The following is a 26,121-nucleotide window of genomic DNA, read 5'->3' as shown; positions in this document are numbered from 1 at the left end:
TTCTATGTAATTCTGGCCGAGCGCAGTGAATCACTTAAGGTCAGGAATTCAAGACCAGCCTGGCCAACATGATGAAACCCCATCTCTACTTAAAATACAAAAATTAGCCAGGCATTGTGGCAGGCACCTGTAATCCCAGCTACTTGGGAGGCTGAGGCAGGAGAATCGCTTGAACCCAGGAGGCAGAGGTTGGCAGTGATCCAAGATCACGCCATTGCACTCTAGCCTGGGCGACAAGAAAGAAATTCCATTTCAAAAAGAAAAAAGGAAAAAGAAATTCTACATAAATCTGGCCAGGCGTAGTATCTCATGCCTGTAATCCCAGCACTTTGGGAGGCTGAAGTGGGTGGATCACTTGAGGTCAGGAGTTCAAGACCAGCCTGGCCAACGTGGTGAAACCCCGTCTCTACTAAAAATACAAAAAAATTAGCCAGGCGTGGTGGCATGTGCCTGTAGTCCCAGCTACTCAGGAGGCTGAAGCAGGAGATTCGCTTGAATCCCGGAGGCAGAGGTTGCAGTGAGCTGAAATCATACCACTGCACTCCAGCCTGGGCAACAGAGTAAGCCTCTGTCTCAAAAAAAAAAAAAAAAAGTTCTACATAAATCTGATTTTTTAAAATAATAGTTCCCTTTGGAATTAAATCAGATATCATTTTAGAAATGTCTTTCCCACTTCCTTTTCTACTATCTCTCCTGACCCCTAGTCCAGCTTCACAGTAGTGTCTCTGTAACCTGATAAACCATAAATAAACAGGAATTCTCTGCAGCCATTAAAAGCAAAAGATATAGTGGGTATCTTAACTAAGATGATAACTTAAATAGGTATTTTTAAAAGCTACAAGTCTAATACAACATGGAAGTAATTTGTTGTGAGGATTGTAAGGCGCTAAGTACTATTAAAGAGTGCCTTATAAAGTTTGGGTTTGTTTGAATTTTTGTCTCCTATAGGAATTCTTTCAACACTCTTACTTCTCTTCATGTACCTACCTCTCTTCTCCACAAAAGATATAATTTTGCTTCCTAGTGCTATGAGGACCTCAGGGAAAGGAATTCTATAAATGCAGAATATTGTTTTTCCCCTTATTTCAGATCTTTCACGTAATACAGAATAGCAGTGTTTTAATTTTAACAACCATACTTTTGGGAAGTTCGCTATAGAATTTAAAAATACTATTTTAATATAAGAATGTCAAGCTTTTTTAGAACTAAAGTTCAAGGACTGAGTTTTTCGTTTTGTTTTTCTAAAATTAATTTTTTTAAGTGTAGAAAAATTAGTTTTCTGCTTTCTATTTAGTTTATCTTCTACCTCATGCCCTCTGTAATCACTGTTATCGTCTAACACCTAGCCCAGTACCAGGAGGCATATAATAAATATTTGTTTAATGAGTGAGGAGGAAGTACTATTTTTTTTTACATATTATGGAATCATGAAAATATTTGTTTGACCCAAAACAATTTTTAGATGTAAACATTAAGGAAACTAATATTATTAGTATGGTTTATAACGTAAATGATAAAGAAAGCCTTTTTCCTGTTCATTTAGGTATCTTAAGGTAAGGGTAAGTATAGTAATGATAAATTAAATATATAAAGTATTTGTACATTCCTTGGCAATTGAAAATAAGGTTGTTATATATTTGCATTGAAATTAACATATGTTGCATTCATTTTATGTACTATATTTTAGAAGCATTTAATTTGAGATAGATTTAATATATAATTATCCTATTAAACATACTTTTCTTTTGTTATATACACTCTGTAATCTTACTGATAAGTTGTATCATTGTTGATTTTTACCTTAACCATCAAATTCTTACACACGTGTAGAAGTCAGTTGTAGTAATCAGTATGTAATAGGGAAACAGTTTTAAAATGAGTCTATAAAAAATTGATTTTGTTTCTCTTTAGATGTGTTCTACCCAGAGTGTCTTGTTTTGATCAGGAGAGGAAAAAATACCATTACCATTTCTTATTTTAACTATATTGTGTTGTTCTCTCATGTAATGATAATGCTTTTTGAAAGAGGAATAAGTGTAGAAAGACAACCCAGCAGTAGGTACAAAAAGTTTCTCAGACTCTGATGTAGTCTGCTTAGTACTCTTCCTCTACTAAATTAACTGACTAACCTGGGCCTGAGGACATTATTTTCCTCTGAGCAAAGTCAGAGAGTTTACAGGATACTAATCTTACCTCTTTGTCTTGTTCCAACTAGCAGAGATAGCTAGTCTGAATTCGCTCGCACAATGTGATTCTCTTTGCAGTAATGGGTATTCTTGCTAGTAAGATACATAATCAAAATAGTTGAAGATTTATTTTGAAATATTTGTTTTTCTTCCTTGTTATTTACTTTTAAAGAACATCTTATATTTAGTAATTCCTTTTTGTTTAATTCTTTTCCCATCTACCCCTGTGATTGGTGGTTTTCAAATTAAACCATTTAAAAGCTGGAATCTGCTAGAAAATATTCTCCAGTATGTAAATGCTAGGTGGAAATTAGGATGTATTAGAATTGTCATGTGAATAACTGTTCACTGTCTAATCAAGTAGGTGCCTGTCTTCCTATTAGCAAGTGCCTTGAAGAAACTAATGAGAAAAAAATCATTTTTCTTATATATGACAGATCCATTTTCCCCATAAATGTTACACATTAACATAGTTGTTTGTACAATCAGGAAGTGAAGAAGTACAGTTTTTTAAAAACATAATTGGTGAAATTTCAATTCATATTAAATAATCTATGACAACCAGTTCATAAGTTTAATTTCCATTTAGCAAGATGCTGAAGTGAGTTTAGGCAGGCGTCGTGGCTCACAGCTGTAATCCCAGCACTTTGGGAGGCCGTGATGAGCAGATCGCCTGAGGTCAGGGGTTCAAGACCAGCCTGGCCAACATGGTGAAACCCAGTCTCTACTAAAAATACAAAAATTAGCTGGGCATGGTGACGGGCACCTATAATCCTAGCTACTCAGGAGGCTGAGGCAGGAGAATCACTTGAACCCAGGAGGTGGAGGTTGCAGTGAGCCAAGTTTAGTTGAACTAGCCAAGGGACAAGCGGCAATAAAATGTATTCAGTGACCCTCTTATAGAATATATTCTGAAGTGAAATACATCTCTGTACATTTGTCAGTAACAGTGAAACAGCTTTTTGCTAAATAGGTCACTAGGTTTTTGAAAGCAGAAGATAATGCCATTTGTTTTGATTGGATGAACCAAATGTTTCACTAAACCACATAATGTGAAAAAAACGCAAGTCTTTTTCTGTAGTTTAAATGTAGACATCTTGAAAATGAGTAAGTAAATAATCTAATAAATTGTTTTTTTTTTTTTTTTTTTTCTTTTTCGGGAGAACGGGGTCTCGCTATATTGCCCAGGCAGGTCTCGAACTCCTGGGCTCAAGCTATCCTCCCGCCTCTTGCCTCCCTGAGAGCTGGGATTACAGGCGTGAGCCACCGCGCCCGGCCAATCTAATAAATTATAAAGACCTTTGAAATGGTTTTCATTGTTTTATGAGAAACTATTGATTTGTAACTTTGTATGTAAGTTATAAAATAATGTTACTTAAATATGACCAGTTTACATGAATGTTTTTATCTGATCTGCAGAAATTCAAGATTATTTAAATATCATTCTTTAGAGTGAAAGAAATGTAATCATTCCATTATTAACAGTGTTTTCACAGGGTACTACTGTGTAAATGCAGAAGGAGTGAGCCCTTTGATATAGGAGAAGTAATTGAAATTCTTGTAATGAGACTAAGAAGACACCTTCTTCACCTAACTCAGTTATTCACAGCTAACTTAGTGGTTTGAGGTCACATGTTTTACTAAACACCTACCTAGCCATAGGATAGCTATTTTTTAGAAATGTAATAAGCCAAGACCTAAAGATAAGAAGTCACTTCTTTTGACCAGAGAAGTGGACAAAAGTTAGTCTAAAGTAGAGATAATTACCTCTAGAGCTTTCTGGTCATCATCACAACTGATTGAGGCTAAAAGTAAAATAGGAGGACCAGAGAAACTGAGAAAGGAGGGAAGAGAGAGAATAGAAAGAACAGGTAACTGTGCTGCACAGTTGGAGTGCTACTGTTGTTTTATGTACCACGTTGGAAATCAGTGTCATGGGATGCCTACCCCTTTTATTGTATTTTTTTTCTTTTTAATTTCTTAATCTAATTGAACAAATACACAAGTATCTGCAATTGTATTGTTGTAATGGTTAAAATAAAAATACATGGTTTTTATTTATTTATTGTCAAGTACCAAAAGCTTACTTAGAACAATAGTATGCTGCACAAACATTGCTATGTCTCACTTTATGGGTTGCCTTTAAAAAAAAACAGTAAGACCATTCACAAGTAAGTTGTTTCACTAATTGTTAAGAAACATTTTTCTTTTATGGAATTCCTACAAATTAAAACATCTGCTCACTAAGCGTTTCTGGTGAAATACCTTTATATGATCATATATAGCCATTATATTCCAGCATGCCTTTTTGCCTTGTATTTATTTGTGTCCTTTTGTCTTCTCTCCAATTATTAGAATTTAAAAGTGTTGAAAGCAAGAATTGTTAGGTTTCCATAGTGCCTAGCCCACAGAGTTAGTGCTTAGTAATTAACTACATTGATTTAATTAGATTTTATTACTGTCTTCTAGACATCAACTAGTCAGGCAGTCTTCCGTCTCCAATCTGGCATCTGCCATCTCTTCCGAGAAACTTTAATTAACAAAGGTTTTGTGGAAATCCAAACTCCTAAAATTATTTCAGGTATGCTTCAAAATACTTGTCTTAATTTTTAAAAATAAATTTGCTCTCCCCAGAGTTGCTTTATATTAATAAAATTTTTAACTTGAGAATCCCGAGTGTCCATTAATGTTTATTGCCATGAGACTACTATTTTGAAGACCATCTTATATAGCAACAATCATATATCACCAACTTTAATAAGTACATTTTCTTATTCCAAGAGTCATTTTGTGATAATGATTGTAATGTGAGGCAGTAACACACAAAGCAAGATTCTTGTTACAGAAGTTATACCAGGAACTACTTTCATTATATAGATTTCTTTTGAAATTAGTATTGCAGTTTTGTTTTGTATAAACTACATTGTAAAATCAGTAAATACTAATGATGGGAAAATTTCCTTAATTCTTGTTGCCCAGGCTGGAGTGCAGTGTTGTGAATTTGGCTCACTGAACCTCCACTTCCCGAGTTCAAGCGATTCTCCTGCCTCAGCCCCGTGAGTAGCTGGGATTACAAGCGTGCGCCACCACGCCCAGCCAATTTTGTATTTTTAGTAGACACAGGGTTTCTCCATGTTGGTCAGGCTGGTCTCGAACTCCCAACCTGAGGTGATCCATCTGCCTCGGCCTCCCAGAGTGCTGGGATTACAGATGTGAGCCACGACGCCTGGCTAATTCTTATTCTTGTATGAGAATCTTGTCTTAATCATTTTACCGTTTTTAGATTTGTTTAACACTAGAAAGTGTGTTACAAATGGCATTTTGTTACAAATTCAAAATTGAACATTGCATTCTTAATAATTAGAAAAATGATTATTCCAGGCTGGGCACAGTGGCTCATGCCTGTAATCCCAGGAGTTTGGGAAGCCAAGGCGGGTGGATCACAAGGTCAGGAGTTCGAGACCAGCCTGGTCAAAATGATGAAACCCCGTCTGTACTAAAAATACAAAAACTAGCCGGGCGCGGTGGTAGACGCCTGTAGTCCCAGCTACTTGGGAGGCTGAGGCAGGAGAATCGCTTGAACCTGGGAGGCGGAGGTTGCAGTGAGCCGAGATCGTGCCTCGGCATTCTAGCCTGGGTGACAGAGCAAGACTCCATCTCAAAAAAAGAAAAGAAAAGAAAAATGATTATTCCAGCTCCTGGGGAAATTTTTTTAAAAAAGGAAAAATGATGAAGAATATCTTTTTTCATTTAAAAAAAAAATTTTTACAACTCCAAAGGGGCTTTAATAGTTTTGAAATTGATGCAGAAAGGGAGCATATATATCCACAGAAGTGAAATAAAAGCATAGCCAAAGAAGTAAGTCTGGTTTAAATATAAACTATTTAGAATCATATAGAAGACAATGTATATAGACTATGATTTAGCCACAATTTTTCATTTTCCAGTTTTTCTTAAAGTGAGCTACCTGAGTATAAACTTTTTAACTAGAAGTTTGCATTGATAAGCTTACAATTGATTATAATAATATAAATGTTTACCTTTCAGCTGCCAGTGAAGGAGGAGCCAATGTTTTTACTGTGTCATATTTTAAAAATAATGCATACCTGGCTCAGTCCCCACAGCTATATAAGCAAATGTGCATTTGTGCTGATTTTGAGAAGGTTTTCTGTATTGGACCAGGTAAGATTTTGGCAGTTATGTTTATCCAAGTTCATTAATTATGCAGTAGTTACAATTTTAGAAACATTTTACTTATATAATGTACAGACACTTTGAAAGCTTAAATTATTTTATCTGCTGACTACACAAATGCTAGGCTTTGAGTTAGAGATAATATATTTGGGTAGACATTTTCCTAAAAGTAATAATAATAATAATATGGTCAATAGTACTTTAAACAGTTGAGCAACATTCCGTGTGAATACAATTATAAGCATACGTATTCTTACAGGAGTGCTGAAGAAAATTTTTATCTTGAGAATGTCATTTTAAAAATGCATTTTTTGAAAATATATACCATCTGAAATATACCTAAGTATATGTTTTAATATACCTCAGTGCAGTTAGAACAGAATTAGCTCCCATTTGGACTCTTTTCAGCTCCCTATCAGCAGTAAAGAGCAGGTAGTTGCAGTGGTCAAAGTAATATATGTTTTTGTCCTTTATAACTTCTTACTCCTGTAAGTTTACAGTGTACCTCTGTCTAATTTGCTATTAATTTTATTCCAGAGCTGTTCTGTTTCACTATTTTGTTTGTATTGTCTTTACTATTGGTAATGTGCTGATGTCCATTAGAAACTACTAACAAATATCTTATATTTAATAAATTATATTAATATGGTCTTTAAGAAATGTTTGCTAAAAGTCAAGCACAGGCACGTAATCATGTGGCAGATTCTTTTTTGAAGCTAATTGTAAGTGAAAAGCCAGCGTTACTTTAACACTTACCAAGTTATTTTATATATGTTTTTTGATTCCTTAATAAAAATTAAATACTTGCTAATAGAGAAACTGGCAAGATCATTAAGGGTCTTAATTTTCTGAATTTATTAACTAGTTATTTGTTGAACACCTGCTGCTTATATAACCTTGTGCTAGGTACCATGTACATAAAAGAAGAACCAGCCAGCACTTCTCAAATGTTAATATGCACACAGATTACCTGGAGATCTTGTTAAAATGCAGATTCTGATCAGTAAATCTGGGGAGAGGTCTGAGATTCTGCAGTTCTCACAAGTTCCTGGGTATTGTTGATGCTGCTCATTTCCAGACCATGCTTTGAGTGATAAGAGAATCAATATTGTGCCTGCTAACAAGACTAAGACATACATACATATCACAGTCATAGGGAATAATCAAATAATTTTCACAACAAATAATCAGATTGTCCTATACAATCAGCAAATGGGTGTTAATTATGTAGTATAAATAGTAAGTGTAAAAAGAGAGAAAATGGAGTTTGCTAAAGTCACCATAAAAGAAAATTCAAACTGAGATTTGCTTTAAGGGCAAAGTAGGATATATAGACAACAGAGATGGCATTCTAGACAGGAAGCAGAGTAAGTAAAGAGCAAGAATTACACAAGAAAACAAAAATAAGACAAGTTAACTATTAAGAAGTGAGAAATATAGGTTAGGATAAACTTATGAAAGCATAAAGGTTTTAGGGTTTTTTTGTCATGTTATGTCTTACTACAGTAGTCATTTGGGAACCATTGTTAAGTTTCTGAGCAAGGATGTATTATAGGAATATTAGTGATGTGAAAGGTGAGTCGAGCTAGAGTCAAAAAGACTGGACAGTAGGAAAAGGCACTGAGGATATTAAGGCTGGACTGGATATTAGTTGGACTGAGCTAATGGCTCTTAATATCCTCAGTGCCTTTTCCTCCTGTCCAGTCTTCCTGACTGTAGCTCGAGTCATCTTTCACATCACGAATATTCCTATAAATGACTACTGTAGTCAAATGGAATATGTATGTTACTTTATTTGTAGAGTTTCACTTAGTTTGAGTCAGGTTTTAATAAAATTGAGAAGAACTCACTATCTTGGTCATAATTGAATGTATTTTTAAATATTGAGAAGACACCTCAGGCTCTTGCATTCCCCCAGGGTTCTCGTGAACCTCTCTTATTAATTTACATTTGGTACGGCTTTTATTGCATGACCGTAGGAGTTTGTAATGAACTTGCTGTCCAAGAGAATGCTCAAACAGATGGTTCATCAGAGGTCCTTCCAGCCCTGTAATATGAAAATAATACCACTGGAATCCAACTAGATAAAATTTTGTATTTAAATCCCAATTTATCCAAAATTGAAAACAGTATTTGCTCTCTATTTCTTTTATTAACTTCACAGTATTCAGAGCGGAAGACTCTAATACCCATAGACATCTAACTGAGTTTGTTGGTTTGGACATTGAAATGGCTTTTAATTACCATTACCACGAAGTTATGGAAGAAATTGCTGACACCATGGTACAGATATTCAAAGGACTTCAAGAAAGGTAAGAAGTATTTTATGCACCTAGATGGACTTAATTTCAAATGTTTGGGATCTTTAAAAAAAAAATCTTCAGGCCGGGCGCGGTGGCTCACGCCTGTAATCCCAGCACTTTGGGAGGCCGAGGTGGGTGGATCACGAGGTCAGGAGATCGAGACCATCCTGGCTGACACGGCGAAACCCATCTCTACTAAAAATACAAAAAAAAAAATTAGCCGGGCGAGGTGGTGGGCTCCTGTAGTCCCAGCTGTGCGGGAGGCTGAGGCAGGAGAATGGCGTGAACCCTGGGGGGCGGAGCTTGCAGTGAGCCGAGATCGCGCCACTGCACTCCAGCCTGGGCGACAGCGAGACTCTGTTTCAAAAAAAAAAAAAAAAAATTCTTCAATTTAAACATACAAACTTAAGTTTCTATGAACATATATATAAAGATTTATCAGTTAGATGATCTATTTAATTGGTTGGAAAAATCTACACTCAGAATACTGCTTCTGGATCCAAATCATTTGGGGGCTCAACTAATTAACCTCTATTTTGTTAGTAAATTTACCACATTGTGAACAATCCAACTGTATTTTGTTGTTGTTTTTGTTTCCTTTATACTGACGTCCCGAATGTCTCAAGAAATACAGCATGTGTTACTTTTAACAGTTTATTATTTGTGAAATAGTATGAAGGTAGTGCGTAAGAGGTTGGATTCAGCAACATCCAGATAGCCTGAGTTCAAATCCCAGCTCTGCTGCTTCTCTGTGTGGGCCTTGTGCAGGTTATTTAACTCTGTGCCTCAGTTTCCTCAGCCATTAAGTGGAAATAGCATTATTACCCACCTGAGAGGCGAAAAGTTCCTTCAGTCAACTGAATCTGTTGACATGTAAATTAAGCCTGGTCAAATATGGTTAATTCTTAAATCAATTTATATTTACATTGAGTGCTCAGAAAAGATTAGAAACTAGTAGACAGAAGGGATGTTTAAACCTATTTGGATCTGATGAATTAACATTTACAGAAATATTACATGTGTTCTAGATGTTCAGAAAATTGAATTATGTAGAATGTCCACTTCACCTACACCCTCTAAACTAGCAAAGAGCTCTTCCCTTTAAAGGTCATTGAAAGTTGTTTACTTATGATGATGTTTAACATGGAGAAAATAGGAAAAGAAAATAGAAGCGAGTCAAGTTGATTAAGAAAGTCTCTATATTTCCCTCTTTATTTGTGACTATATTTCAAGTATTAGGTAAGCTATAATAGTCTAAGCTAGCATTTTAATAACTGACAGAAGATCATATTTAAAATTTTATTTGAAGACCAGCAATTCAACTATTCCTTGTTGATGTATTTGATATGTTTCATTGGTATTTTAAAAGAGTTCAAAAATACGAATTTTATTTACTGCATTGCAAGGCTAATGAGTATGTTTAAGAATGTAGAAATTGGCCAGGCAAGGTGGCTCACGCCTGTAATCCCAGCACTTTGGGAGGCCGAGGCGGGTGGATCACTTGAGGTCAGAAGTTCAAGACCGACCCAGCCAAATTAGCAAAACCCCATCTCTACTAAAAATACAAAAATTAGCCGGGCGTGGTGGAACGTGCCTGTAATCCCAACTACTTGGGAGGCTGAGGCAGGGGAATCACTTGAACCCAGGAGGCGGAGGTTGCAGTGAGCTGGATCACGCCACTGCACTCCAGCCTGGGCAACAGAGCAAGACTCTGTCTCAAAAAAATAAATAAATAAAATGTAGAAATTAATCACTGATCTTAAGAATACTGTAGCATAAGTGCCAGTATTTCCAGGCATTCTCTGCAGCTTTGTACCTTTGATGGCTAGTTAATTGCAGACAGCCTTTTTCTTTTTATATCTTTGTTCTCTAAAACATTTTGATGCAGTTTATTTTAATCAATTTTCAATGGTTCATGGAACAACTGATAACATTTTCGTTATAAAACGAAATATATTTTAGAACTACAATGAAGGAACACACACAGCTTTTCTCATTGTCTGTTCACATTTATAATTCAAGAAAGTTTCAGAAACTCATTTTTTAAAAATACTGATAGCTTCTCTATTAAATAATAGAGTTTGACATTTCCACTTTGATTTTTATAACAGACCAAGCATGAATTTGAGTCCTTGGGATTAATCAAATCTCTGCTTACAAATTAGACTCAAACGCCATTACTGCTGAACTTTTTCAGTAGAGTTAAGGTGGCAATTTGAAAATAAAAGCCTTCTTTGTATGTTCTTCAAGTCATTTAGGAATTTTAAGTTTTGGTGTCACTTGTTTATTGGGTTGTCTGACCTGTGTCATGTTCCTGTCATGTTTATTATTAGTATTTACCTCTCATAGAAAAATACATATACAAATGTATTTGTATTATATTGTATGTATATGTATCATATATATATCCAAATATGTATATGTGTATAAAATACATATATAAATGTATTTTAAAGTATTGATAGTCATATTTTTGTACTACCATTGATAGACATGATGAATGGGAGTTGATATATAAAGCAAAGAAAAGCTATTTAAAAATCAATTGGGGGCTGGGCTCAGTGGCTCACGCCTGTAATCCCAGCACTTTGGGAGGCCGAGGTGGGCAGATCAGGAGGTCAGGTTTGAGACCAGACTGGCCAGCATGGTGAAACCCCACCTCTACTAAAAATACAAAAAATTAGCCAGTCATGGTGGCACACGCTTGTAGTCCCAGCTACTTGGGAGGCTGAGGCAGGAGAATTGCTTGAACCCGGCAGGCAGAGGTTGCAGTGAGCCGAGACAGCTCCACTGCGCTCCAGCCTGGACAACGGAGCAAGACTCCGTCTAAAAAAATAAAAGATAAATTAAAAAAAATCAATTATGGGGTCTTTCTAACCCTTCTTACATCAAGATTTTCATAAATCAATGGCTAAGCTTTATTATTCCCATGAAAGCCTGTAAGACCAAGAAATGGTAGTGTTTTAATTTTGAGAACATAAATTCTAGGCCAGGCATGGTGCACATCTGTAATCCTAACACTTTGGGAGGCCGAGACGGGCAGATTGCTTGAGCCTAGGAGTTCAAGACCAGCCTGGGCAACATGGTGAAACCCCATCTCTACAAAAAGTAACAAAAAATTAGCCAGTCATAGTGGCACATACCTGTAGTCCCAGCTACTCAGGAGGCTTGAGGTGGGAGGATTGATTAAGCCCAGAAGGCCGAGGTTGTGGTGAGCCAAGATTGCACCACTGTGCTCCAGCCTGAGCAACAGAGTGGGACCCTGTCTCAGAAATAAAAAAAAATAAAAATAGAATGTAAATTCTAGTTAAAGAATTCTATATATAAAATACAAACATACTTTTTTTCTGTATATAGAATAAAAACATACTTTTTTCAAGTCTGTTAATTATGGAAAAATTTCAAACACATACGAAAGGATGTGCAGTAGTCTAATGAGCCCCCATGAACTCATCAGCCAGTTTCAGTCCTTGTCAACCTGTGGCCAATTTTGTTTACCCATTTCCCTCATTCACTATTATTTTGAAGCAAATCCCAGCCATCATTTAATACATAAATACTCCAGCAAAAATAGACTTCTTTTTTTCTTTTTTTGAGTGGAGTCTTGCTCTGTCGCCCAGACTGGAGGGCAATGGCCGATCTTGGCTCACTGCAACATTCACTGCCCAGGCTCAAACAGTTCTCCTGCCTCAGCCTCCCGACCACACCCAAATAATTTTTGTAGTTTTAGTAGAGATGGGGTTTCACCATGTTGGCCAGACTGGTCTTGAACTCCTGACCTCAAGTGATCCACCTCCCAAAGTGCTGGGATTACAGGTGTAAGCCTCTGCACCCGGCCAAAAATAGACTTTTTAAATCTCAATAAAATATTGTCTTCCATAGCAGAAATTCAGCTCAGTGCGGTAAACATTGTCCTGTACCTTCTGTATATGTAGGGTAGGCATTGTACTATAGAGATTATCAAAATGGGAAAGAAATTGGCACTCCCCTGAACATACAGTGTAATACTGATGGGGGAAGATAAGACAAATACTCATTAATTTGGTCTTCCTCAGTGATAACAAGAATTGTTAAAGATTAAAAAGTCAGATTTTTGTAATACTTCATAAAATGGGCATTTTATGTTTCTAACCATATTAACTGATATGAATTATAAAGAAAATTTTTAATCCTTTGATGTTACTGTGGTTACAAAAACGAGATTGAAAAATGGTGTTAAATATTTGAAGTATTTAAATTTTATTTTTTAATAATTTGATAATGCTTTTCCTGGTGTATATACTGATTCAAAGATTGATTTTTGTATATTGCCACAGTGACCTCTTGTGGGGGAACCATTTATCTCATACATTTTATTAACTAAATCATTCTGCAAATAGGTTTCAGACTGAAATTCAAACGGTGAATAAACAGTTCCCATGTGAGCCATTCAAATTTTTGGAGCCAACTCTAAGACTAGAATATTGTGAAGCATTGGCTATGCTTAGGGAAGCTGGAGTCGAAATGGGAGATGAAGACGATCTGAGGTTTGTCTTTGTGGATTTTTCTGTTTGTTTTTTTTTTTACTTAAGTTCCAGGATCCATGTGCAGAACGTGCAGGTTTGTTACAAAGGTATACATGTGCCATGGTGGTTTGCTGCACCTATTGACCTGTCCTCCAAGTTGTCTTTGTGATTTTTAAAACCTAGTAATTTGGTTTAAGATAAGAGAAAATGAAAATATTAATAAATGATTTTTTTCACCTAATACACTTATATTTTATTAACTTTGGTATACAGTATGATGCTCTTTTATATAATGTGTGATCTGAAATAAAAATGTTTACTATAGTTTGCCTAAGTTTTCATAATTTTGTTTATAAACACCATTTTCTCTTATTTTCCCTCATGTTTGTAACTCTTTAAAGAGTATAGAGAGTTTTGCCTGTGATTTTATCTTCTAATATGTTACTTCTCTTTCCAAATTAGTGGTATTAGAGAAGGTAGACAACAGTCTAAATCCATCCCCACACAGGATCGGGGTATAAACTGTTAACATCCAAAAGTCATAGAAGTCAATATTGTTTATATAGTATCATACATACTATATTATATATAGTATTTGGTATAGTATTATCTAAATTTAGATCATACGACTTACAATTTTGAAACAAATTATGCAGTTTAATAAAGATTGAGGCTGGGCATGGTGGCTCATGCCTGTAATCCCAGTACTTTGAGAAGCCAAGGTAGGAGGATCATTTGAGGCCAGGATTTCGGGACCAGCCTGGACAACACAGAGAGATGCTGTCTCTACAAAAAAATTAAAAATTTAGCTGAACATGGTGGCACACACCTGTAGTCCCAACTACTCCGGAGGCTGAGGCAATTGGATCACTTGTGCCCAGGATTATCGAGGCTGTAGTAACCTATGATCATGCCACTGTACTCTATCTAGCCTGGGTGATAGAGTGAAAGCCTGTCTGTGAAAAATAAATAAACAAAACATGTAAAGGTTGAAAATTTCTATCTACTTATATTTTATTCAAGACTTCCTTCAATGATTCCTTTAAACCATCACAATACATATGTATTTAGGAGGGAAAGGAAATGATTATTGTCACCTTTTAGGGTTTCTCAAAAAACAATTCACCCAAAACCCTTTATTTTTGTTTAACAAAAAATATATATATGGCTTTAAACATTGCCTGCATTGCTAGATGACATTTTAAGGCAAAATGAAAATCCTATAAGCTTGGGTAGTATTTTTTTAAGTATTTTAGAAATTGCTTTTACATAAGATAGAAGCTAAAGTAGCTACCTCTTGGCTATAGAAATGTAACATGTTTATATAAACACTTTTAAAACCTTGGATAATACTAATTTTTATTTCATAAACCATTGATAAAGAGTACCAAAAAGGGAAGATTATTTCATGGCAAGACTAGCCCATATTAGTATAGCGAACTTTTATTATGTGTAATTGTAGGAAATTACTTCATCCATGATATTTCTGAATCAATGAATTGCTATATTCTGTTTATTGCTTTAATTAAATAGTTGAGCAGCATCTACTAAGCACTGAGTCACTGTACCAAGGTATACTCGTAAGTGATTTTCAATAGTACTTGCCTTTTAAAAAAAGAGCAGAATAGACAACTGCGTGTTTTGGCCAAATTTTGTAATCCCTTGAGAAACTCAAATAGAAGAAGTTCCTTATTAACGTTTTTAAGTTGCCATTTGATCTTCAAACACTGATTTCACGTTTCTTTTTCAGCACACCCAATGAAAAGCTGTTGGGTCATTTGGTAAAGGAAAAGGTAGGATTCTTGTATATGCTGGATTTCTTTTTCTAATTCTGAAATGTCTCTTGGGACTAAAAACAATTGCAAAGGGGTCTGAGCTTCCTAGAATGGTGTGATTCTGGAATAAATGAAAACTGAAGAAGGACAACATTAAAAAATGTTTTTCTTAGAAAATTGAGAAATATTCAGACAGCCTGCCTTTCTCCCAGATGATCTGATTAACTCAGTATTTAATATTTCTACGAAGTTGTTCTGAGGTGTCTCTAAAAGTGATACCTATGTCGGATTAGTTGGAAATGACCTCCAAATTATTTGAAATTATTTAGAAATGATCTTCCCTGTGTACCCCTGCTGTCTTATGAGACTTAAAGATGAGTGAGCTTCCTCTCTGCCTCTTATGTAATAGCTACTTTGCAATCTCATTTTCTAAAACGAAGACTCCAAAGAGGATAAAAGCTAAACTTAGTATCATCTTTTTAAAAATTTTAAGATATAATGAAAAGGAAAATTAGTCCTTGGGCTCCTCCTACTGGTTGCAGTTGAAACTGTTAGACTAGAGAACTGATATTTCTGAAGTCATACAATATTCGGTTTATACCTTTAAAATGCTGTTTCAGCAGAGCCAATTTCAGTTTGTCAGCTGTTAACATCCTCATCTCAAGTTTTATCAAAAATGTTGAAAGTCAAAAACTGTTGAAATGTAATTTTTTTTTTTTTTTGAGACGGAGTTTTGCTCTTGTTGCCCAGGCTGGAGTGCAATGGCGCTATCTTGGCTGACTGCAACCTCCACCCCCTGGGTTCAAGTGATTCTTCTGCCTCAGCCTCCCGAGTAGCTGGGATTATAGGCGCCCACCACCACACCCAGCTAATTTTTTGTATTTTTAGTAGAGATGGGGTTTCACCATGTTGGCCAGGCTGGTCTCGAACTCCTGACCTCAGGTGATTCACCTACCTTGGCCTCGCAAAGTGCTGGGATTACAGGCATGAGCCACCGCGCCTGGCCCTCAAATGTAATTTATTTATTTTTAATTAAATCTAGGTCACATAGTAAGCATTCTCTAAAAAAAAGTCGTAATTTCAAGTTAATGTCATGTATTTCTTTCAGTTGTAGCATTCATTTGAAGAAAACTACCAAAATCTCATGTATATATATCTAGATAAAAATTTAAATTCTTGGGAAGATAATCCATGTTTTTCAATGATGAATACTGTAAGATACGTCAAATTTCCCAAAATAATTCATAGACTTTAAATACAGTTTCTATAACAACCAAAAGGATTTGAGATAATTTTTTTCATTATAAAATGCATCAGAATGACTAGATGAACTAGAATAACAAAGAAAAAAGTAAAAATCAAAGATGTTTATCAAAGCATAATTTAGAATGGGGGAGAAATTAGAAAGGACTTACATGTTCAAAAAAAACAAAAAAAAATGAATATTTAAACGGTAGGCCTGGCACTGTGGCTCATGCCTGTAATTCTAGCACTTTGGGAGGCCAAGGTAGGAGGATCATTTGAGGCCAGGAGTTCCAGACCAGCCTGGGCAAACATAGCGAGATTCCATCTCTACAAAAAATTTTAAAAATTAGCCAGGCTCCTGCTTAAGCCATGATCTCATCATGCACTCAAGCCTAAGCAACAGAGCAAGACCCCATCTCTTAAAGAAAAAAAAATTTAAAAACTATGGATAGTAAGTAATGCCTGAAAATTAGGTATTACAAGAATTTATGACACCATGGCAAAATGCTATAGGATAAAAATGTTACTTGAAAAAAAGCAAGATATTTATTGTATATACAATATAATTAGAGTAATTATGAAGAACCAAAATTTTTGTATAAAAAAGTTAGTTACTGGCCGGGTGCAGTGGCTCACGCTTGTAATCCCAGCACTTTGGGAGGCCGAGGCAGGCGGATCACGAGGTCAGGAGATCGAGACCACGGTGAAACCCCATCTCTACTAAAAATACAAAAAAATTAGCCGGGCATGGTGGTGGGCGCCTGTAGTCCCAGCTACTCGGAGAGGCTGAGGCAGGAGAATGGCATGAACCCAGGAGGCGGAGCTTGCAGTGAGCCGAGATCGCGCCACTGCACTCCAGCCTGGGCGACAGAGCGACACTCCGTCTCAAAAAAAAAAAAAAGTTAATTACCAAAATGTTAGCCATCTTACTTTTTTAAAATGTATTTTAATTGCATTTATTCTTTTTATAGTATGATACAGATTTTTATATTCTTGATAAATATCCATTGGCTGTAAGACCTTTCTATACCATGCCTGACCCAAGAAATCCCGTAAGTAATTTGGTTTTAAGTAACCCATTTTGGGGCAGAAGGGAAATTTTATTGTCACTGTCAGATTGTATAATGGGGATCATGGTTTTCATTAATAATTTGCAGTTTTGATAGACATACGTATTACCACTGATGTCTGTCACCACTGGTCAAAATGATATTGTAAAATTTGAATATTCTAGAAAATTAGTTTTAAAAACCTATGTTAAAATCATTTTCCTTGGTCATTTTTCTGAAGATTTATGAGGGAGAAAGACTATGTAAATTATAAATAGTACTACTAGATTTGCATACTTTAGCAAATCATCCTGTCATTGACCTTAAACTGGGAATTCACTTGTATCCTGGGAGTTAATAATCTAAATAATGTCTTACGGTCTTTTACCGTTTTTCCATTTTAGTGGTTTCTAAACTTTACCATGCATCAGAATCACCTGAAGGGCTTTTTAAAACACCAGTTGCTGAGGCAGAATTTCTCATTAGTTGCTCGGGAATGGGAGCCTGATAATTTGCAGGCCCCAACTAACAAATTTCTGGTAATACTGAAGCTACTGGTCCAGGAATCACACTTTGGGAACCACTGGTTTGTTGAAAGACAGGGGATTAAAGTAAAAATAATAATAATTTAAAGACTCACACCTGTTGATAACTTGGAGTTCCAAAAGTCACCCCAAAATCATACCATGCTTAAAAACATCTCAGATGATAAAGTGAAATAAGGATCAGCACTACTTCTTAAAAATTAGATGTGGTGCTCTGATTTGTTATTGGGGGGTGTGGGAGGAGAGCACAAAATCTGATATAAACAAAGAAAAAGTTATTCAGCCCTCAGTAGTTTAATTCTACTTTAGAGAACAAGGTTGCATTGTTAATTGTAGGAAAAAATGAACTTGCTCTTCATGCAGCAGAGATTTTTTTCCGTATATATGTAATAGAAGTAGGATGGTAGTCACTTGAGGAGTGTTGTTTTTCTCTTGCAGAAGCAGTCCAACTCTTACGATATGTTCATGAGAGGAGAAGAAATATTGTCAGGAGCTCAAAGAATACATGATCCTCAGCTGCTAACAGAGAGAGCTTTACATCATGGAATTGGTAAACAACTTAAAATAATTTAGGAGAGTGTATATTCTGAAAATAATACATTGTAAACATTTAAAAGACTTCTCAGTCTTTTTAAAAATCTCCATTGAACAGTCATTGCTTTTGTGATCTTTTAAGATAAATAAGATGATAAATTATATTTGGTTTTGTGTCTTTTTGCAGATTTGGAGAAAATTAAGGCTTACATTGATTCCTTCCGCTTTGGAGCCCCTCCTCATGCTGGTGGAGGCATTGGTAATATTCTGTTATTGCTTACAAATAAGTTCATAAGTTCTAAGTATAATACAAATTTGAATTACAAGAATTTTTAAAAGTGAATTACGACGTAAGTGAAAATTTGATTTCCAAGAAAGAAAATAAATAGCTAATTTGTGTGTTATAAAATATTATTGTCATAAAGTTCTAGCCATTTTTTTCTCTTAAGAGTTTAGAAGCCAGATGTCTTGTAAGTGGAGTATCCTGTTTTCTCTCTGCTGCTGTGAGTTCATTCGCATTAGCACAAATTAAAGCTCTACCTTAAAATACCTCAAAGAGCTGCTAAGTGTTTTTATTGAGATGTAGCACTTGATTGACTTTAAGAACACTTCTACAGTATATGTAAGGGACTGCTCTGCAATTTAAAATGGGTAAATATTTAACTCATCTTTGGATGTCCATATCAAACACTCTTAAAAATTTTTTTGAATGTATAGTTTCATTGAAGTTTTTATTTGTTGTTTATTTTGGGGTTTTTTGGAAAATACAAAATGTACTTAAAAAATTTTCAAATTAAAATTGGTCAAGGGACAGTTTTTTCAACAGATGGTACAGAGAAAACTAATGTCCATTTGCAGAAGATTGAAATTAGACCCTTACCTAACATCATATACAAAAATTAACCCAAAATGGATCAAAGGCCTAAATGTAAAACCTACATATAAATGGCCAATAGGTATATGAAAAAACGCTCAGCATCACTCAACATTAGGGAAATATAAATTAAAACCTCAATGAGATCTCACACCTCTGGCTGTTAGTAAAAAGATAATGGATAATTGTTCGTAAGGATGTGGAGAAAAGGGAATCCTTGTTTGTAAATAGTTGATGGGAATGTAAAATTGGTACAGCCATTATGAAAAACAGGATGGAGATTCTTCTGGACATTACAAAGAGAATTACCATATGATTCAGGAACTCCATTTCTGGTCTTATATACCAAGGGAAATGAAATCAGCATGTTGAAGAGATTTGTGCACGCTCATGTTCAATGCAGCATTATTTACAATAGCCAAGATATAGAAATGACCTTAGTGTCCATCAGTGGATGAATGGATAAAGAAAGTATAGATTGAGTATCCCTTATCCAAAATGCTTGGGACCAGAAGTCTGTCTGATTTTGGATTTTTTTCAGGTGTTAATCATATTTGCATTGTGCTTACTGGTTGAACATGCCAAATCTAGAAATCTGAAATGCTCCAATGAGCATTTTTGGTTTTTTTGTTTATGTTTTTGAGTATCATGTTGGCACTCAAAAAGTCTCAGATTTTGGAGCATTTTGGATTTTCATATTAGGAATACTCAAACCTATTTTATCTATATAGTGAAATAACACTCTGCCTTAAAAAAGAAGGAAATCCTGTCATTTGTAGCAATGTGGATGAACATAGAGGACATCATGCTAAACAAATTAGCAACTCAGGCACAGAAAGACAAATACTGTGTGATCTCACATATATATGGTACCTTTTAAAAGTTGAACCCATAGACAGAGTAGAATGGTTATTGGAATGGGGAGCAGATGGTCAAAGCTGATAAAGATTGAGTTAGGATGATTAAGTTCTGGAGATCCATTGTTCCACATTGTGACTACATGTAATAACGTGTGCTTGAAAATTGCTAAAAGAGTAGATTTTAAATGTTCTCTCCACAAAAAATATAGGTATGCAAGATGATAGATGTGTTAATTAGCTTGATTTAATCATTTCACAGTGTATCAGAGTGTCACATCATACACTGTAAATACATACAATTTTTGTCAATTATAACTCAATAAAGCTGGGCAGAATTTTAAAAATAGCACCGGTTAAGGTCATTACATATGGTTTTTTGTTTTTTTAAGTTCTGGGATACATGTGCAGGATGTGCAGGTTTGTTACATAGGTAAACATGTGCCATGGGGGCTTGCTGCATCTGTCAACCCATCACCTAGGTATTAAGCCCTGCATGCATTGCTCTTTTTCCTAATGCTGTCCCCTACCCCACCCTCCCGACAGGCCCCAGTGTGTGTTCCCCTCCTTGTGTCCATGTGTTTTCATTGTTCAGCTCCCACTTATAAGTGAGAACATGTAGTGTTTAGTTTTCTGTTCCTGCGTTAGTTTACTGAGGATAATGGCTTCCAGCTTCATCCACGTCCCTGCAAAGGACATGATCTCGCTCCTTTTTATGGCTGCATAGTATTCCATGGTATATATGTACTACATTTACTTTATCCAGTCTATCATTGATGGGCATTTGGGTTGATCCCATGTCTTTGCTATTGTGAATAGTGCTGCAATGAACATACACGTGCATGTATCTTTATTACTCAAAATCCACAAGGGACTTAAACAAATTTTCAAGAAAAAAGCAAAACAAACAACCCCATTAAAAAGTGGGCAAAGGACATGAATAGACACTTCTCAAAAGAAGACATTTATGAGCCAACAAACATATGAAGAAAAGCTCAACATCACTGATTATTAGAGAAATGCAAATCAAAACCACAATGAGATACCATCTCCCGCCAGTCAGAATGGCGATTGTTAAAAAGTCGAGAAACAACAGATGCTGACAAGGTTGCAGAGAAATAGGAATGCATTTACACTGTTGGTGGGAATTTTAAATTAATTCAACCATTGTGGAAGACAGTATGGCAATTCCTCAAAGATTTAGAACTGGAAATACCATTTGACCCAGCAGTCCCATTCCTTTGGATATAAACACGATTTTTTTTTTTTTCTTGAGACGGAGTCTCGCTCTGTCACCCAGGCTGGAGTGCAGTGGCGCAATCTCGGCTCACTGCAAGCTCTGCCTCCCAGGTTCACGCCATTCTCCTGCCTCAGCCTCTCCGAGTAGCTGGGACTACAGGCGCCCGCCACCACGCCCGGCTAATTTTTTTGTATTTTTAGTAGAGACGGGGTTTCACCGTGGTCTCAATCTCCTGACCTCGTGATCCGCCCGCCTCGGCCTCCCAAAGTGCTGGGATTACAAGCGTCAGCCACAGCACCTGGCCTTAAACATTATTTTTTTTAAGACATGGAGATGAATGACAGTGATGATTGCACAACGCTGTGAGTGTATTTGGCACTACTAAACTGGACACTTAGAAATGGTTCAGATGGTAGATTTTATGTTATACGTATTTTAACACTATTTTTTTAATTGGAGGAGGAAAAAGAATAGTGCGTATTCGCCTCCCTACGGGAAAGCATTGTTTCTAGTTTTCAGCTTAACCTTTGCAAAGATACCTTTGCATATACGAAAAGACACACACATTTCTTTAAATATTTTTACACAAATTGCAGCATACTATTATATATAAACCATTTAGTACTTTGCATTTTTTACTTAATGTATCATTTTTTTAATGAGTCCAGATAGAGAAGAAATACTTTAATGTATCTTGTAATTTGTTTCTTATCAATACCTGAAGAGCTTTTTCATTCTTTTCACATCTCTACATAGAATCAATTGAAAGGAGGGACCATAATCTTGTTAACCACCTTCCAAAAATCAGTTTCTTCTTTACAGTCAAAACACTTAGTATAATAATGTACTCCAGAGCTTTTTATCATAAGGTCCACCATGTTAAATGTCTATAGAATTAACAGTAAATTTTCTCATACTTCTATTATTGCTTAAGCAAGTTTATGGCTCTCACCCTCATTGCCTGGGCTGTATAATCAAAGTGTGGTATCATTGGAAACATTCAAGCTTATAAATTTTCTTATTGTTTACATCATAGATTTTGTTCATTCTTATAGATTTTTGTGGTTCACATTTTAGACTCCTTACCACTTAAGGATATATTACTTAGTCCTTTTCATTTATAGTAGCATCTTTATTCTGAATCAATACTCAAAACAATTTTAAATAAACCCAAAATAATAGGAGTCATTTTCTTTCCTAACAAGGAAAAGTATTTAGTTTAACAATTTTATTTATGTCTGTAGTTCTAAGTAAAACCCTGAGAGATTTTCAAAAAGGAATTAATCATTATTTTTGTCTTCCCCAGGATTGGAACGAGTTACTATGCTGTTTCTGGGATTGCATAATGTTCGGCAGACCTCCATGTTCCCTCGTGATCCCAAACGACTCACTCCTTAAATTCACACTTTGCCACTTAACTCCATTGTGGATGACAGAGCAAGACCCTGCCTCAAAAAAAAAAAAAAAAAAAGCCACACTTACTCTTTTCAGTAACTTGCTAGTGCACAGGCTGTACTTTAGGTACTTAAAATATGCACTAGAATAAATTTGCAAGGCCCTAAAGTATCACTGTTATTTTTGGAGTAATTCAGTATAGATTCGTTTAAAAAAGATTTTTATAACTTCAGACATGCATCAGTAGGAAATACTTGAGAAATTCATATGGTTATGTTAAAAATTCATATTCTGTTACTACAGTAAACGTTAAGAGTTTTAAACAGTTAAGATTGTACAATTTTTTTTCTTTTATATATTACAAGGGCCCCAGTGTTGATGTCTTAGATTTTCAGTATTTGAACTTATTTTTTTAAATTCTGACATTGGGATAAGAATAATTCAGGTAGCATCTGAAATTTTAATGAATGTATAATTGGCGTATCTTGGAAAATTAACCAGAAAGTATCAGTTCTTAAAAGTTATGCCTAGAAATTAGGTAAAGCTAAACTACTGGTTAGAAAGTATTCAGTGTAATATTGTATTAATTTGTTAAATTCTAAACTTGAATTTCAATAAAATTTTAAAGCTAATTATAGTTTGTTTTTGTGTAACTTTCTGGCCATTTTATTTTATAAGTGGTGCTAGGCATTTATAATTTGGGAAAAGAAAAAATACACAACTAGTTTATATAAATGAAGACTAATAAGTTGTCAACATGTAGTCATTTCAGGATATTAGTTTAGATGGGCGTAGGGATAGAGCTCTTAAAGGTGACAGCTTGGGTCGGTTGACAGAGTTCATTTCACGTGGGTTAAAATATATTGCAGAATTTTGTTTGATTTTTAACTGGAACTGGTACTGATACTTAGTGAACGTAAGTAAAATCCAGTCCCATCTTATCCATCAAAAAGAAATTTTTGTGTAAGAATTACAATTAGAAACACTTTCCCTCTAGATTATTACAAATGTTGATGCTAACGTTAATTTTACATGAACCACAAATATTGGGAAGGAACAAAACATAACATTTTTGTACAGGAAGAAAAAATTATATGCAGAAAAATAGGAGGGTCAAAAAGTTAGGAAGTTACCCTGGACCACAAACATCTGCCCATTATTTTTGAAAGTTAAAGGGGGTGTTTACCATCTAGATTGTGCAGTCTTTGAAAGTTTAGATTCAGTTCTTATTTTTTTCTTTCATATCCTACCAGAATACCTTAAATATAGAAGGCATCCCAAAAGTATTTCATAATTTAATCCACAGCAAGAATAAAATATCCATCTTCTTCTATAGTGTCTAATTGCTAGACTCTAAAATAGTACAATAATATTGGCCCTAGAGCTGTTCTTAATTTCATATAATTATAGCTTGTTTCAAAATGAAGTTTGTAAAGTCTTAGAATGATATAATCTTTGGAGAGGCTGAGGCAGGAGAATGGCATGAACCCGGGAGGCGGAGCTTGCAGTGAGCCGAGATTGCGCCAATGCACTCCAGCCTGGGCGACAGAGCGAGACTCCGTCTCAAAAAAAAAAAAAAAAAAAAAAAAGAATGATGTAATCTTTTTTATTGTGAAGGTTTTCAAACATGCTGACCAGATTAGAACATGATAAAATACTCTTGTACCTGTTATCCAGTCTTATCGAATCTTAACACTATCATATTTGCTTCAAATATTTTTTCTTTTTTTTTTATTTTTATGTATTTGTTTTGAGACTGGGTTATGAGACTGGCTAATTTTTGTATTTTGGTAGAGACAAGATTTCTCCATGTTGCCCAGTCTGGTCTTGAACTTCTGGCCTCAAGTGATCCATCTGCTTTCGCCTCCCAAAGTGCTGGGATTACAGATGTTAACCACTGCACCTGACCTTTATTTATTTTTTTGAGACAAGTCTTGCTCTGTGGCCCAGGCTGGAGTGCAGTGGCACCATCTCTGCTCACTGCAACCTCCGCCTCCCCGGTTCAAGCAACTCTCCTCAGCCTCCCAAGTAGGTGGGATTACAGGCTCCCGCCACCACGCCCAGCCAATTTTTGTATTTTTAGTAGAGACGGGGTTTCTCCATGTTGGCCAGGCTGGTCTCAAACCCCTGACCTCAGGGGTGAGCCGCCTGCCTGGGCATCCCGAAGTGCTGGGATTACAGGTGTGAACCACTGTGCCTGGCCCTTATTTTATTTTTTAAAGAGAAAAGAAATTAAAAAAAAAGAAATTGTGGGCATAGTTAAGGTACCCTCTTATAGGAAACTATTATATGAATTCAAACTTTTATTGTTTTTATATTTTCGCTAAATATGTATGTTTCTATAAATGTCTAATATTGTTTTGCAGATGTATTTGATATGTAAATCCTGAGATTTTCACTGGAATTACCTTAAATTTATAGAATAATTTAAAAAGACTTGGAATTTCCCTCTCTTTAGTCTTCCAGTGGATGAACATGGTATATCTCTTCATTTATTGATTTTTTAAATTGTAGTAAAACATTTTTATTTTATACTTTAAAAGTATTTTGCTTTTTGTGTGATGTTACTGTTTATCCTATCAGCATTTTATTCTCAAGATTATCAAAGAATTTAGTACTGTTAATGCTGGAGGCAAATATCTTTCCATTTTAGCTCTACATCCTTGTCCTTTCCAGATCTGAAGATATTTTAGCTGAGTCAGAACAGCCTTGCCAAGGATCTGCTAATCATGTGATGAAGGGAGAAACCCGTGAAGGTAGCTTAGTGTGTTTTTGTGGGCAGGATTTAATGAGCACTCTTGAAAACGAAATATTCAGTGTAACAAAATTTAAAAGATCTCACCCTGTTGCCCAGGCTGGAGTGCAGGGGCAGGATCTCGACTCACTGTATCCTCCACCTCCGGTGCTCAAGCAGTCTACCTCAGCCTCCTAAGTAGCTGGGACTACAGGCGCACACCACCACACCCGGCTAACTTTTGTATATTTAGTAAAGACATGTAGTAGTTGTCATGTTGCCCAGGCTGGTCTTGAACTCCTGGGCTCAAGCGATCCACCTGCCTTAGCCCCCTGGAGTGCTGGGATTACAGGCATGAGCCACCATGCCCAGCTTGTGTATTTTTTCGGTTTCAGCCCAGAAATAAATGTTTCCCATGAATTCAGTCATAATATAGACATTGCTTTGTTTACTGTAATTTTACTTAACATTAGCATATTAAAACTGCTTTTAATTTTCCAGTTGATGTTAGAACACCTTACAGTGTTTTTTTTTTTTTTTTCTATTGGGAGTGAAACCATGCCCCAAAGAGTTAAAAAAAAAAAAGTTGAGTAACAAATTCTTGGGTGTGGAGGATAAACAGATAAGAAAAAACAACTTACTAACACTCCGCTCCCTTATAACAAAACTGTCTAAAATCAGTTAA

General features: G+C 35.6%; 1 protein-coding gene across 1 annotated transcript in view; it reads left to right on the top strand.

The window, feature by feature from the left end:
• Positions 1–23,334, top strand: part of DARS1 (aspartyl-tRNA synthetase 1) — an 87,071-nt gene extending 63,737 nt beyond the window's left edge. The window contains exons 8-16 of the mRNA XM_055262027.2: positions 4,656–4,767; positions 6,234–6,368; positions 8,545–8,692; positions 13,063–13,209; positions 14,939–14,981; positions 17,180–17,260; positions 18,241–18,352; positions 18,524–18,595; positions 22,614–23,334. Coding sequence (XP_055118002.1) covers positions 4,656–4,767; positions 6,234–6,368; positions 8,545–8,692; positions 13,063–13,209; positions 14,939–14,981; positions 17,180–17,260; positions 18,241–18,352; positions 18,524–18,595; positions 22,614–22,705 — 942 coding nt within the window. The 3' untranslated portion in view covers positions 22,706–23,334. The remainder of the gene's footprint in view (positions 1–4,655; positions 4,768–6,233; positions 6,369–8,544; positions 8,693–13,062; positions 13,210–14,938; positions 14,982–17,179; positions 17,261–18,240; positions 18,353–18,523; positions 18,596–22,613) is intronic.
• The last annotated feature ends 2,787 nt before the right edge of the window (positions 23,335–26,121 follow it).

This window comes from Symphalangus syndactylus, chromosome 22, assembly GCF_028878055.3.
Source record: "Symphalangus syndactylus isolate Jambi chromosome 22, NHGRI_mSymSyn1-v2.1_pri, whole genome shotgun sequence".
In the NCBI taxonomy this organism is placed as follows: Eukaryota; Metazoa; Chordata; class Mammalia; order Primates; family Hylobatidae; genus Symphalangus; species Symphalangus syndactylus.
The sequence above is the reverse complement of the archived record's forward strand: the minus strand, read 5'-3'. Positions and strand labels throughout refer to the sequence as shown.